This window comes from Alosa pseudoharengus, unplaced genomic scaffold (assembly GCF_046254945.1).
Source record: "Alosa pseudoharengus isolate Yale_2024_CS ecotype anadromous, Long Island Sound unplaced genomic scaffold, YU_APseudo_1.1 YU_APseudo_1.1_scf_1, whole genome shotgun sequence".
Taxonomy (NCBI): domain Eukaryota; kingdom Metazoa; phylum Chordata; class Actinopteri; order Clupeiformes; family Clupeidae; genus Alosa; species Alosa pseudoharengus.
In genome coordinates this window covers 50,556,443-50,569,662 of record NW_027468564.1, presented here as the reverse complement: position 1 = coordinate 50,569,662, position 13,220 = coordinate 50,556,443, and the positions used below count along the sequence as shown (strand labels likewise).

General features: G+C 48.4%; 1 protein-coding gene across 1 annotated transcript in view; it reads right to left on the bottom strand.

Moving 5' to 3' along the window:
• Positions 1-405: 405 nt before the first annotated feature.
• Positions 406-13,220, bottom strand: part of LOC143119387 (voltage-dependent T-type calcium channel subunit alpha-1I-like) — an 86,521-nt gene continuing 73,706 nt past the window's right edge. The window contains exons 28-33 of the mRNA XM_076280858.1: positions 10,144-10,290; positions 4,211-4,345; positions 2,654-2,843; positions 1,997-2,277; positions 795-1,173; positions 406-761 (exon numbers count right to left, since the gene is read on the bottom strand). Coding sequence (XP_076136973.1) covers positions 406-761; positions 795-1,173; positions 1,997-2,277; positions 2,654-2,843; positions 4,211-4,345; positions 10,144-10,290 — 1,488 coding nt within the window. The remainder of the gene's footprint in view (positions 762-794; positions 1,174-1,996; positions 2,278-2,653; positions 2,844-4,210; positions 4,346-10,143; positions 10,291-13,220) is intronic.

Genomic DNA, 13,220 nt, shown 5'->3' with positions numbered 1-13,220 from the left:
TCTTTCCTTTTTAGTCGCAAATACAAAGAGACTAGCATGACAGCCATCTTGACTTCCTGCAACCCAGCTAATTCCACTGAATGCATGGATCTCTACAGCCATAACACAAGAGGGAGGGAGGGAGGGAAATCACTCCTAGCAGTTCTGGCTTTTCTTCGTTCGAACTCCTGTGAGCCCCATGGAACATTTCCCAAGTGTGTGAGCAGCAGAAGCAGCAGCAGCAGCATGGTGGCCATTCGCTGAGACGGTACTGGAAAACACAGGGGAACGTGCCACGAGAGTTGGCAGGTGAAGTTCACGGGAAACGTTCTGGAATAGATCAGGAGCACAAGCGGAGGAAAAGGGGGATCAAAGAGAAATAGAGGGATAGGGAGAGAGAGGGGGGGGGGGGTCACGTGACAGGTTTCATCTGTTCTTCCGAGAGCTGGCGTCCAAGGTCTGGCTGCTGCCTTTCACCCCCAAGCACCCTGCTGGTGGCAACCCCTGGTCACCCCCCAGGCCAGCCGTGCCCCTCTCCTCCACCTCCCCCGTCCATGGGGCAGGCAGGTACCCCTGGGCGTCCATACCGTCCAGCTGCCTGGAGTCTTTGCCCCCCCGGGCCGACGCGGCGCTCCCGCCCTGTTCCAGGCTCCCCGTGCTGTTGCACTTCTTGGCCAGCGGGGGCGCCAGCGAGCCAGAGCAGCGCAGCGACGAGAGCGACAGGCTGCTGAGTGCCTCCGACAAGTGTTCGCTGTTGGTGCCCGCCTGGCCGGAGCCGCAGTCTGCCGGGCCAGCGCCCGCCATCGTGGCCAAACCCATCGCGCCCGCGTCGTCGTTGTTGTCCGAGGGGTCCATGGAGTCCTGCCGCGGGCCGCCAGGGCTACCGCTGCTGCCCCCACAGCTGCTCTGGCTCCGCTGGTGGCCCCTGGTGGCCTGGAGGGGGACGACGCCGGCGCCAGACGGTTTGGCCCCGCACCGCTGCTGCCGGCGGGGGGAAGGGGTGGCGGGCGGCGGGGGGATGGGGAGGGGGACTGGGCAGAGCACCGGCCGAGGCAAGGCCGGGTCCCGGTCCCGCGACGATGAGGACGACGGGGGTGGTGGGGAGATGCTGAAGCTCAGCCTTTCCTCCAGGGTGGTCTGCAGGCTGCCCTCTGAGCTGCCCGTGGCCAAGGAGGAGTCGCTGTGGGACTGGTGCTGAAAGCAGAGAGAAAGAGAGTGAGAGAGAGGGAGAGAGAGAGAGAGAGAGAGAGAGAGAGAGGGGGAAGTGAGAAAGGGAAAGAGACAGAGAGAGAGAGAGGGGAAGAGAGAAAGGGAGAGAGACAGAGAGAGAAAGAAAGGGAGAGAGGAAGAGCAGGGGGGCAAAGATAATAAGGGGGGAAAATAAGGGAGAGACAGGGTGAGGGTAGGAAGGAAGGAAGAGAAAGAAGGAGAAAAATAGAGATTATATGAACGGAGAGACCAGAAAGTGAAAAAAGAAAAAAACTATGATGGAGCAGATGGCTTTTAGCTCTTAAGACCCACTTTGTCCTAAGAGGTGTAAGGGGTCAGTGAACAACACTCCCAGCTGTGTCCTGAACTACATAAAGTGGCCTCTCCACAGATTCCGAACCTCGGCAATAGAGTTTGCCTGGGTGACTTCATCCACACCGGTCACAGGCCTGTCACTCAGCACAGGGTCTCAAGGTTCTCTCTAGGACTCACAAATGTCATCACGCGATTTAGCACTTGCCTGGAGAACCGCATCGCTTATTACTATAAAGTGTTTATTGTTGTTATTTCAGTGGTGGTGTTGAGACCCATCTCCAGTGTCTCCTACTGTATCTGTAATCAATTACCAGCTGATTTAGACACGGACTCTGGACTAAAAAAATAACGCAACTCAACTCAAATGACTCAACTTATCACTCAAGGTCTAAAAGCTCTGTCTCTGTCAGTAATGTTACATAAAAATGTAATGTAATTGTTAACGCAACTCATCAGTTGTCTTATTGCTGGACACATTCGGTCACTCACTCACCTGTGAGCCGATGACTCTGCTGTTGGCCCCCGGGGACCTGAGGGAGGCCCAGGAGGCCGGCGAGGTCAGCCAGGCGCCCATGCGGTCCGCCGCTACGCCCGTTGCTGCTGCTGCCGCCGCCACCGCCGGACTCCCCTGGGGCACGGCTGAGGCCGGGTGGAAGAACTCGGCGGGGAGGTGGAACAGAGGAGAGGCACCCCTGCTGCTGCTGACCCCTCCACCAGCTCCGCCGCCTCCGCCACCACCCGCACCGCCGATGTGGCCGCCAAGCTGCCCACCATCTGCCAGGGAGATACGGAGGTCAGATGGCTGAATGGATGGTGGTCGGTCAATTGGCTCTGGAATGGGGCACACGGCAAAAGCCTCCACACTCGATGCTCTAATGTTTCTTTATGGACTTTTCATCAGAGGATAGTAAAGAATCAGCTCTCTGACTACACATCTGTGGATAGAGTGCTAACAATTCATAAATAAATGACTGATTTTAATGTGTTTTGAGCCCTCAGGGTGTGGTGCAGGTAGAGGTGGCAGAAACACTACAGTGATGAGCGAATTGGAGACAGAAACTACGGTTACAAGATGGATGGAGCAGGAGAGATTAATTGAGGCGGGGTGGGGGGGGGTTGTTGGGGTTCTTCTGGGGTGTTGGTGGTTTACCTCGGCTGTGCGTTGGGGTGTGCTGGTGCTGCTGCAGCAAGAGGCGCTGGACTGGACTCTGAGGGCCCAGGCACACGTCCAGGAGGCCCGTCTCCCCCTCCTCCCTCCGGGGGCTGTGGGGCTGTGAGCCCCCGCAGTGGGCCTGGCTGCTCCGGAGCTCCTCCGAGCTGTGGGAGTCACTGCTCCCCCTCTCCTCCTGAGCGCCACACAAAAGACAGATACAGCAGCGTAAGCCTAGCATGACCTGCGCTTCAGTCTCACACTGGGATTGAACCTGCTACCTTCAGGGGCTAGGCTAGCCGCAGGCACGCTATCCTGGGTATTACTGATAGCTGTGTATGCACATCTTCTGAGACATCAGGGAAAGAAGGTTGCTCACCCTACCAGTATGGCCTCCGTTACATTATCGCTAAATCACATTAGCATTCAGACAGCTGGCGTGTGTGTGTGTGTTTATGTAAATGACAGTAGGGGTTCTGTCTGTGGTTTAAGCCGAGGTTACATTAGCATTCAGATGGGTTTTAGTCTCTGCTTGCATGCTGTGGCGGCCTGGAATGATGTAGCCGTAGCCTCATGTTTTAAGCCTAATTAGCATTCTGCCAAGGTTAGTCTCTGTGCTAATCCACACACAGGGCCTCTCAGGGAATGTCCTGCAATGCTATTAAGTTTAAGGCTTTGGTGAAACATGACAGAGGTAGCCTTATGCTAGTTTGTGTCAAGGCAATCCTTCTCCATCCCTAAGAGAGATGTCTAAAAGTGTGTATTTTCCCCCCTCATCATTGACCATCCCTTAGAGAAATGTCTGAATGCTGTTTTTTCCCCTATACCACCTTCTACCATTTCTTTCTGCTCAGTTTTTTTTAGTAGGCTTACTATAAGCCAAATCTCCCACAGGTACAAGACATTTGATTAAAACACGTTGACTCATTCACTCCCTCACCTGACTTATTTCATTATGAAGGTGATAAAGATATGGTCATGGTCATATTGCTAATTCATAAAATCAATAAGCCAGGTGGATTCATTCAACCTATTACGGGGCTTGTGATCTTTAATAGCATATGCAGGCAGTGAGCTGCGCTTCATTAAATCACAAGCAGAGTTGAAGTGGGAACATTGATTATGCAATCAATAAATTAGGCGTGTAAATGGAGATTAATGAGCTGTTTACAGATCAGAATTAGGTGTAGGGTACCCACATCTATAAAAGGTCCCTCCTGTAATGATTGACAACAGCTGCATATAGAATGGAAGATTGTGTGTGTATGTATGTGTCTGAATATGCAAGGGGTCTGTGTCTAAGTGTGTGTGTCTGTGTGTGTGTGTGTGTGTGTGTGTGTGTGTGTGTGTGTGTGAATATGCAAGGGGTCTGTGTCTAAGTGTGTGTGTGTGTATGTGTCTGAATATGCAAGGGGTCTGTGTCTAAGTGTGTGTGTGTGTGTGTGTGTGTGTGTGTGTGTGTGTGTGTGTGTGTGTGTGTGTGTGTGTGTGTAAGTGTGTGTGTGTGTGTGTGTGTGTGTGTGTGTGTGTGTGTGTGTGTCCATCAAGCCTCCCAACCTTGCTGTCCCTGACGAGCAGCTGGTACACACTGTGGTCGTCCAGGCTGAGGTCATCAGGTAGCGCCAGCGAGGACGACTTATCAGACAGCTGCTCAGACATCAGAGACGCCTGCTCCACCTCCGCCAACTGGATCTGTACATGTGTGTGTGTGTGTGTGCGTGTGTGCGTACATGTGTGTGTGTGTGTGTGTGTGTGTGTGTGGAAAAGAAGAACAGGAACACATTGTCTGAGACAGTAGAGAAACTGAGGAACCGAAGAGCACAGTTCTAAATTACACAGCGGGGTCACATGACTGACAGACGTTTTTTCTAGAGCGATGTCCACGAGGTCCCCATTTCAGAGTAATTGCCGGAGGAGGTCAGTTTTGCCTTGAGACGGGTGTTTAAAGAAATATCCGTAAAAGTGTCGATCCAAAGACCCCAAAGAGAACGAGTGATAGAGGCAGAGAGCAAAACGAGAGAGCAAGATTGAGATCAGGAGAGGAAGAGACAGAAACGAGAGAGCAAGAGTGAGATCAGGAGAGGAAGAGACAGAAACGAGAGAGCAAGAGTGAGATCAGGAGAGGAAGAGACAGGAACGAGAGAGCAAGAGTGAGATCAGTAGAGGAAGAGACAGAAACGAGAGAGCAAGAGTGAGATCAGTAGAGGAAGAGACAGAAACGAGAGAGCAAGAGTGAGATCAGGAGAGGAAGAGACAGAAACGAGAGAGCAAGAGTGAGATCAGGAGAGGAAGAGACAGAAACGAGAGAGCAAGAGTGAGATCAGGAGAGGAAGAGACAGAAACGAGAGAGCAAGAGTGAGATCAGGAGAGGAAGAGACAGAAACGAGAGAGCAAGAGTGAGATCAGTAGAGGAAGAGACAGAAACGAGAGAACAAGAGTGAGATCAGGAGAGGAAGAGACAGAAACGAGAGAGCAAGAGTGAGATCAGGAGAGGAAGAGACAGAAACGAGAGAGCAAGAGTGAGATCAGGAGAGGAAGAGACAGAAACGAGAGAGCAAGAGTGAGATCAGGAGAGGAAGAGACAGAAACGAGAGAGCAAGAGTGAGATCAGGAGAGGAAGAGACAGAAACGAGAGAGCAAGAGTGAGATCAGTAGAGGAAGAAACAGACTCGGAACTGAAGAGAGAGATACAGAAAGAGACACTACAGGATTAAGACCTGAAGAGTAAAACGGAGTACAACACGTACAACCTCCCCACACTCCTCTGCACCTCGGAATACTAACACAATCCTTTCATCAGTCAGTCTGCTAACCCCAATGATGATGCACGGCTGTACATGAAGCACGCAGTTCAAAGTTGCTGCTGTAGATGGAAGCGTGTTGAGAGAGATAGAGAGAGAGGTAGGAGCATCTGCTGGGACTTGGCATCAGGAGTCCTACAGCGCAGCACTGTACCAGGTCTCTTAGTCATGATGTTGATCACGACGCACATACACACACATGCACACACACATGTACACACACACACACAAACGCCACACACACACACGCGCACGCACACACACAGGCACGAGCTTAAATGTACATGCAAACCCACCCACACATGCTCGATCACACAAAGAAAATCACAAGTCTAGCAAGTAATGTCTCATACACACACACACACACACACACAACCACACACACACACACACACAATCACACTTACTTGTAGCAAATCATCATGCATTATGCACATCTTAATCGTGTAGTAGGGCATGTGGGAATTGGAAGCAGCTGGAGACTTGGCCATCTCTCTCTCTCTCTCTCTCTCTCTCTCTCTCTCTCTCTCTCTCTCCCTGACCCAGTGTGAGCGGAGCTAAGCAGAACTGGGCTCTGAGAACAAAGTCAGCCACTGCTGAGACACAAACGGTGTTTCCGACACACTGGGGGCCTTTTCTAGGCTCCTTTACCCAGCGTGCTGCCCAGTGTGTGAAAGAAACAGGCACTCTCCAGGACGGCCTAAAATCATGGATTAGGATGGCTAGAGACTGACACTGTTGAGACACAAATGGTGTTTCTGACACACCTTGTCTGGGCTCCTTTACCCAACGTGTGGCCTAGTGTGCGAAAAGAAACAGGCCCTCTCCAGGATGGCCTAAAAACGTGAATAAGGATGTCTACAGACTGTTTTTGATTTTGATCAGCATCTCAAACCCAGAGGCGTCTAAACACAGACTTAACACGAAATGTGTGATAAATCATAACTGCTTGACATTTTCCACAAGCCTCTGAGGGTATGAAATGATAAATAAATGCTTTCTCAGATGGCCGTTTAAAAATGACACTCGGATAAGCCATAGAGATGCGTATCTCCAGGGCTCATCAGAACAGGAAACCTCAGAGGTTATTTATCAACATGCAGTCAAGATTGGATCCATCCTTCAGGCAAGCCTCTGCTTACAAAAGTCTACACTGCTATTACTGAAAAATGTACACAAAACACAAAACATGCCGAATGTGAGAATCGCTCCAGGGCACCATGCTGTGCTTGGATGATGGACGTTTTGTTATCTCAAACATATTATTATTATTATTATTATTATTATTATTAATATTATTCCTATTATCTTTTATCAAATCTATTATTACCAATGTTTTCACTGTGAAAAAATCAAAGGAGTGAAAGGAAAAGGACAAACACAAACAAAAACACTCATGGACAATCCTACTAATCAGCCCTGAAAGTTTCTCTAGTTCAGTGGGCTTCAGCACCAAGGACAGCAGACTGCTTTCCCCTTCTCTCCAGCACCATGGAGAGCACTCTGTTCAGCACTGTCCTTGAAGGCCCCAGCCCGGCCCCCTGTCTGCCACATCCAGCAGCTGAGTCCCCAAGAGACACTCCACTACTCCCTTGGCTGTCTTTTCATTGGAAATGGACCATGAATAGCCTGCTTCAGCCTTTAGAGAAGCAGACCTGGCCCTGTGAGTCTCTTTTTAAAAGCCTAGCAGCATGTGAACGACATTGTGAGATGAGATGTGAGAGCTTTGGTGTGTGCAGAGAACATGTGTGCAAGTTTATTAAAGTGGTTCGAGTCAGACGTCTCCTTCTCCATTCAGTGTGTGTGTCACAGCATCATCTACAGACACAGACTCTCTCATAAGAATGGTCTAGATTCATCCTGCTGTTGAAATGCACAAAGTGTTTACTTTGGCGGCATATACCTCACCACACACACACACAGAAACAGACACACACAGAAACAGAAACAGACACACACACACACACACACACACACACACACACATGTGCACGTGCACACACACACACACACACAGACACACACACACACACACACATTCCTTCACTGGCAGCTATCCCATTCACAACATCCTCCTCCTGAGAATGCAACTGGCTCAGAACCCAGACAGAGGATTCTTTTAACAGGACATGCTGCGCACCAGTGAAAGTTTCCCATGAATCAAGACAGCCAAAAAAAAAAAAAAAAAAAGGAGACTTTCAGTCTCACAGTAGAGACATCCAAGTCTGTCATGCAGTGTCTAAGGGGGATGCACAAAAGCCTTGACAGGCAGGTTGGCATTTTTAGGCAGCCCTGGCTTCATTAGGCGAGCTATGAATACATCAAACCGCCTCTGACGAGTGATGGAAATAGCTTTGACATTAGTGAGTGAGTGAGTGGAGACAGGAAAGAAAAAGTCTAGAAAGAAAGAGTAAAACAAAAAGGTGAAAATAGAGAGAGAAAAAATGCCTATTATATATAGCCCATAGTCTCTCTCTGTGATTGATCATAGTTTTAAGTATCGCTCTGTGGCTAATATGAATGACAACATCCATGCCGCATAATATAACGATAACAACATGAAGAATGATATTGACAGGGATCACTTTCAATGCAATATTGAGAACTATACATAAAAAGCTGACAGCCAATCAGACAGTCAAATTTTAGACATCATATTCATCAACATGAGGAGAGACTTTCCTCATATCATTATAGTTACAGCTGTCTTCACAGATTTTATTGCTGGGCCTTTACTCTGACCTGGCATGTACAGAATCAGGTTCAGATTAATTTATGAAAATTAAACACAGCAGTATAAAAACAGTGAAACCTGAAATGCATCAAACATTACAGCGATCAGCATAATAATCAGACAATTGAAATGAGGCTATGTTACAGTTAAAATGAAATGATAGAGGCTATGTTACAGTTAAAATGAAATGATAGAGGCTATGTTATAGTTAAAATGAAATGATAGGGGCTATGTTACAGTTAAAATTAAATGATAGAGGCTATGTTACGGTTCAAATGAAATGATAGAGGCTATGTTATGGTTAAAATTAATGATAGAGGCTATGTTACGGTTAACATGTTCAGAATCACCAGCAAATAGAAAAATTAAATGATAGAGGCTATGTTACAGTTAAAATGTTCAGAATCACCAACCAATAGCAACAGAATGTGAAGAAAGAATTCTTTTGGCATCAAAGTTGTGGCTTATGGGGCATGTGGCGGGGGTTTTGAGGTGTAGGTGGAGGGGATTTGGGGTGTAGGTGGCTGGGTGGCGGGGGTTTTGAGGTGTAGGTGGCGGGGGTTTTGAGGTGTAGGTTGCCGTGTGGTGGGGGTTTTGAGGTGTAGGTAGCCGGGTGTCGGGGGTTTTGAGGTGTAGGTGGCGGGGGTTTTGAGGTGTAGGTGGCGGGGGTTTTGAGTTGTAGGTGGCGGGGGTTTTGAGGTGTAGATCACATTGCTAGGATACGGGGACGCTGGCGAGACACGCCGCTCCGTCTGGCATCATGTTTTTGTTTTTTTTATGTAATGTTCGTAATTTTATGTAATGTCTAGTTAAATGTTTTCCCTATTTATTTACGCTATTTTTGATAGTTTTCGTGTTATTCTTAGTCCTTTTTACTGCTTCTAAGTCAGCTGATGTCGTTGACATTTGTCCATTGGGAGCTTGCTATGGCTAGCTTTTGCCTTAGCTGGGCATCGGACATCCTTCCATCTATCCGTGAGCAGTGCAGCACTTCACTGTCTGGTCGAGGGGATCTCTCGGGACAGCTGGACCTAGGCTACTCTGCGAAAGATCTGCCGTGGCTGCCGAGCTGTTGCTGACCTGCGAGCTGCCATGTCAACTGCAGACTAACTGGGCCTCTGACATCCTTCCATCCATCCGTGAACAGTGCACTTCACTGTCTGGTCAAGGGGATCTCTCGGGACAGCTGGACCTAGGCTAGCTACTCTGCGAAAGATCTGCCGTGGCAGCCGAGCTGTTGCTGACCTGCGAGCTGCCATACCAACTGCAGACTAACGTTAACGGTGAAGAGCTGCAATCTCACGGAGCAACAAACGGTCGCTGTTAAGTCCACCGAATTGCGGATCTACACGATCGCCCAGTACTTTGGACTGTGCTTCCAGTCATCTCAAGACTGCAGTCTACAAGGCCTAACTTCTAACGTTAACGTTATCTCCAGACTGCCAGTGAATTCACCCGGTTGGTCAGTTGCTAAAGAACTTTGTTGTTGTGAATACACAGCTCTGTGCGCAGTGTTCACGGATCATCATTGCCCTTGGACATTTTCAGCTGGTTTGGAAATTGGACTAATTTTAACATCACTTTTCCCCCTTTTTAAATATATTTTCTTTTTTTTTATTTGTTTACTTGTTTTGTTGTCTGTCTTGTATGTCTTGGTGTCATGGGTACGCTGGCGACTACGCCGCTCCGTCCGGCATTTTTGTATTTGTTATTTTTTAAATGTATTTGTCATGTCTTGATGTCATGGGTACGCTGGGGACTACGCCGCTCCATCCGGCATCTTTTGTCTTGTTGTTATGTGTCTTGTTTGTGGAGCGCTTTGGGTTGCACTCTGTGCATGTTAAATGCGCTTTAAAAATAAATCTGACTTGACTTGACTAGGTGGCGGGGATTTTAAGGTGTAGGTTGCGGGGTGGCGGGGGTTTTGAGATGTGGGTGGCGGCAGGGCTGGTTACCTCTTGCGGGTGGTGGTGGCAGTCGCGACACACTGGCGGAGAGGAGTAGTGGTGGAACACGGAGCCTGACAGGTTGTCAATCATCAGCATCTCTCCCTCCAGGGAGTCCTTGATGAGCAGTGACACACTGTCCAGCCACTGGTTCTCCTGAAAGAGAGTAGGGCACACACACGCACACACGCACGCACACACACACACACACACACACACACACACACACACACACACACACACACACACACACACACACACACACACACACACACACACACACACACAAACAAACATACAAATTACTCATACAAATGAAATTCTGCATTAAATAAAAAGGTGTTTCTGAATAGCGGAAAAAATAGTTCATTTTACCGTCTATGGAGAAAAACAAGTGGCTCTGAAAGCCGTTGGACCCGAAAAGAGAATGATCAGCCCATTATTGCACCATGACGGAGTAACCGAATACTCAGCCAACTGTTTTGCTTTAATTTTTGCGAAACAAATAGTCATCATTCACAAGCACGCACACATACAAATTACTCATACAAATTCAATTCTAGATTAAATAGAAAGTTGTTGCCTGCAGAGAGAGAATAGGTTCATTTCCCCCCTCCTCCCCCATCCTCTCCATCCATTTTTGCTCTCTATGATCTTGTTCTCTCTGCTTCCTCCTTTCACCCCTCTACCATCCTCTCTCCTCCTCTCATCTTCACCTCCTCTCCCATCCTCCCTTTTGCTCCCATCCTCCCTTTCTCTTCCTCTCCTCTTCACCCCTCTTCTCTCCCATCCTCCCTTTATTTTCTTCTCCTCTTCACCCCTCTCCTCCCTCGCTTCTCTCCTCTCTTTCCTGCAGTGAAAGTGATTAATCATTGACTGTTATTTCATTAAGCTCTATTAGCCCCCTGTATTTCCTGTATGATCCCCACAGCAAGCAATAAATAAATAAATAAATAAATAAAATGCCACCAGGACTCTCAGAAACTGCCTCTTTAAATCCGGGCCGGTCTGAACGGGGCTGAGTTTACCTCCGTCAAAAAAAAAACCCCTCAGCAAACGTTGAGAACTAATTGCACCGTTCAAGTCAGAGCAGAGCTTTGTGTTTGTTGTGTGGAGCGCAGAGTAAGGAGGTGGCTGAGGAGGAGAGAGAGAGAGAGAGAGAGAGAGAGAGAGAGCAACTCACATGATGAGAGCCACTGGCATGGAGATGGGAGAGAGAGGAAGAGGGGGGGAGGAAAAGAAGAGATTAGGGAGAAGTGGACAGGAGTGGAGGATGAAAGTGGACAGAAGAGTGGAGGAGAGGATACGAGAATATCGGAGGAGAGGAGAGAGTAAGAGACTGTGACATATGCATGTGTGAAACGTGTGTGCATGTGTGTGCATGTGTGTGTGTGCATGTGCGTGTGTGTGTGTGTGTGTGTGTGTGTGTGTGTGTGTGTGTGTGTGTGTGTGTGTGTGTGTGTGTGTGTGTGTGTCAGTGTGTGTGTGTGTGTGAAAAACTGTTGCATGTCTGTCTATGTCTGAGTGTCAATGCATAGTAAGTGTCAGTGAGTGGGAGAGAGATCAGGTCTTGATGTCTGCGTGTGAGAGTGTGAAAGAAAAATTATGGATGTGTGGGTGTGTGCGTGTTTGTGGGTGTGTGGGTGTGTGGGTGTGTGCGTGTTTGTGGGTGTGTGGGTGTGTGCGTGTTTGTGGGTGTGTGTCAGACCCGGCGGCAGACACAAATTCACGGACGGGCATTACACCTTTCCAGGGGGGGCACGGGAACTTAAATTGATCACGGTAGTTTAAGCTTACACTTGACAAAACATTCCAATATAAAAATGTAGATGCAATTGTTGTAAAATGGTGCAGCTCCTTTAAGAGAGCCCTGTGCGCAGGGATGGAGAGAGAGAAAGCGAGAGGGGATATGTGTGTTAGAACTGAGATGCGTGTGGAAAAAGTAGACGTGCTGTTGAGACTGGAGCTAGTCATATTCAAAATAATGCAAAAATAAATCCGCAGATAAAACCAAAATCCTCGTTCATTTGCTAACCACTTTCAGATAGAGTGTTAGGGAGTTAGCCCCGAAGTTAAGGATAACTTCGGACCTGGAGTGGTAACAAGCTCCCTGTTCTCCGACTAGGTCAGAAGAAAAAACTGTAAAGGTTAACGCTATCAAACAAACCTAGAAACTACTAGGCCTACTTCTACTAACTACGATATGAGATAGGCCTATGGCCTACCTGCGAGCCGATAAGCTATATTTGTCATCGGATGACAGGGCTTAGTTTAGAAGTGAAGTAGACTGCGCCACGTAACCTCCTCTCCATTTAGGTGATGGGCTTACCTAATGTTCCTGATTGATTAGCTACGGAATAATACAGATTTTACAAGTTTTATTTGCTACTTGCTAGATTGACAAACGTATATTATAGGCCTACATTTAATAAGTGTTCAAAATCAATCTATGGGATTGGGGTTGGTTGGTGCAGCCAAGCTCGTCCACGGCGGGCACAGAGGACTTCCAGGACGGGCCTGGCCCCCCAAATCCCCCCCCCATGACGCCGGGACTGGTGTGTGTGCGTGTGTGTCAGAAACATTATGCATGTATGTATATGGGTGTGTGTGTGTGTGGGTGGGAACATTTGCGTTTGTGTGTGTGACAGAGAAAGGGGTGATAATGCATATGCATTACTGTTATGTGTGAGAGGTGGTGCAAGTATGCACGTGTGAGGGTATGCGATCAGGGTGTGTATGTGTGTGTGTGTGTGTGTGTGTGTGTGTGTATGTGTAATGTATGTGTGTGTGTGTGTGTGTGTGTGTGTGTGTGTGTGTGTGTGTGTGTGTGTAATGTATGTGTGTGTGTGAGGGAGACAGACAGGGAGAGAGTGTGAGGGAAAGAGAGAGAGAAAGCAAACGAGAGGAAAGTGAGACAGAGGGAGAGATATAGAGGAGAGTGAGAAGGAAGGAGAGAGAGAGGGAGAGAGAGGGAGAGCGAGAGCGAGAGAGAGAGAGGGAGACAGAGGGAGAGAGAGAGTGCGAGAGAGAGAGGGAGAGAGAGAGAGAGAGGGAGACAGAGGGAGAGAGAGAGAGGGAGAGGGAGA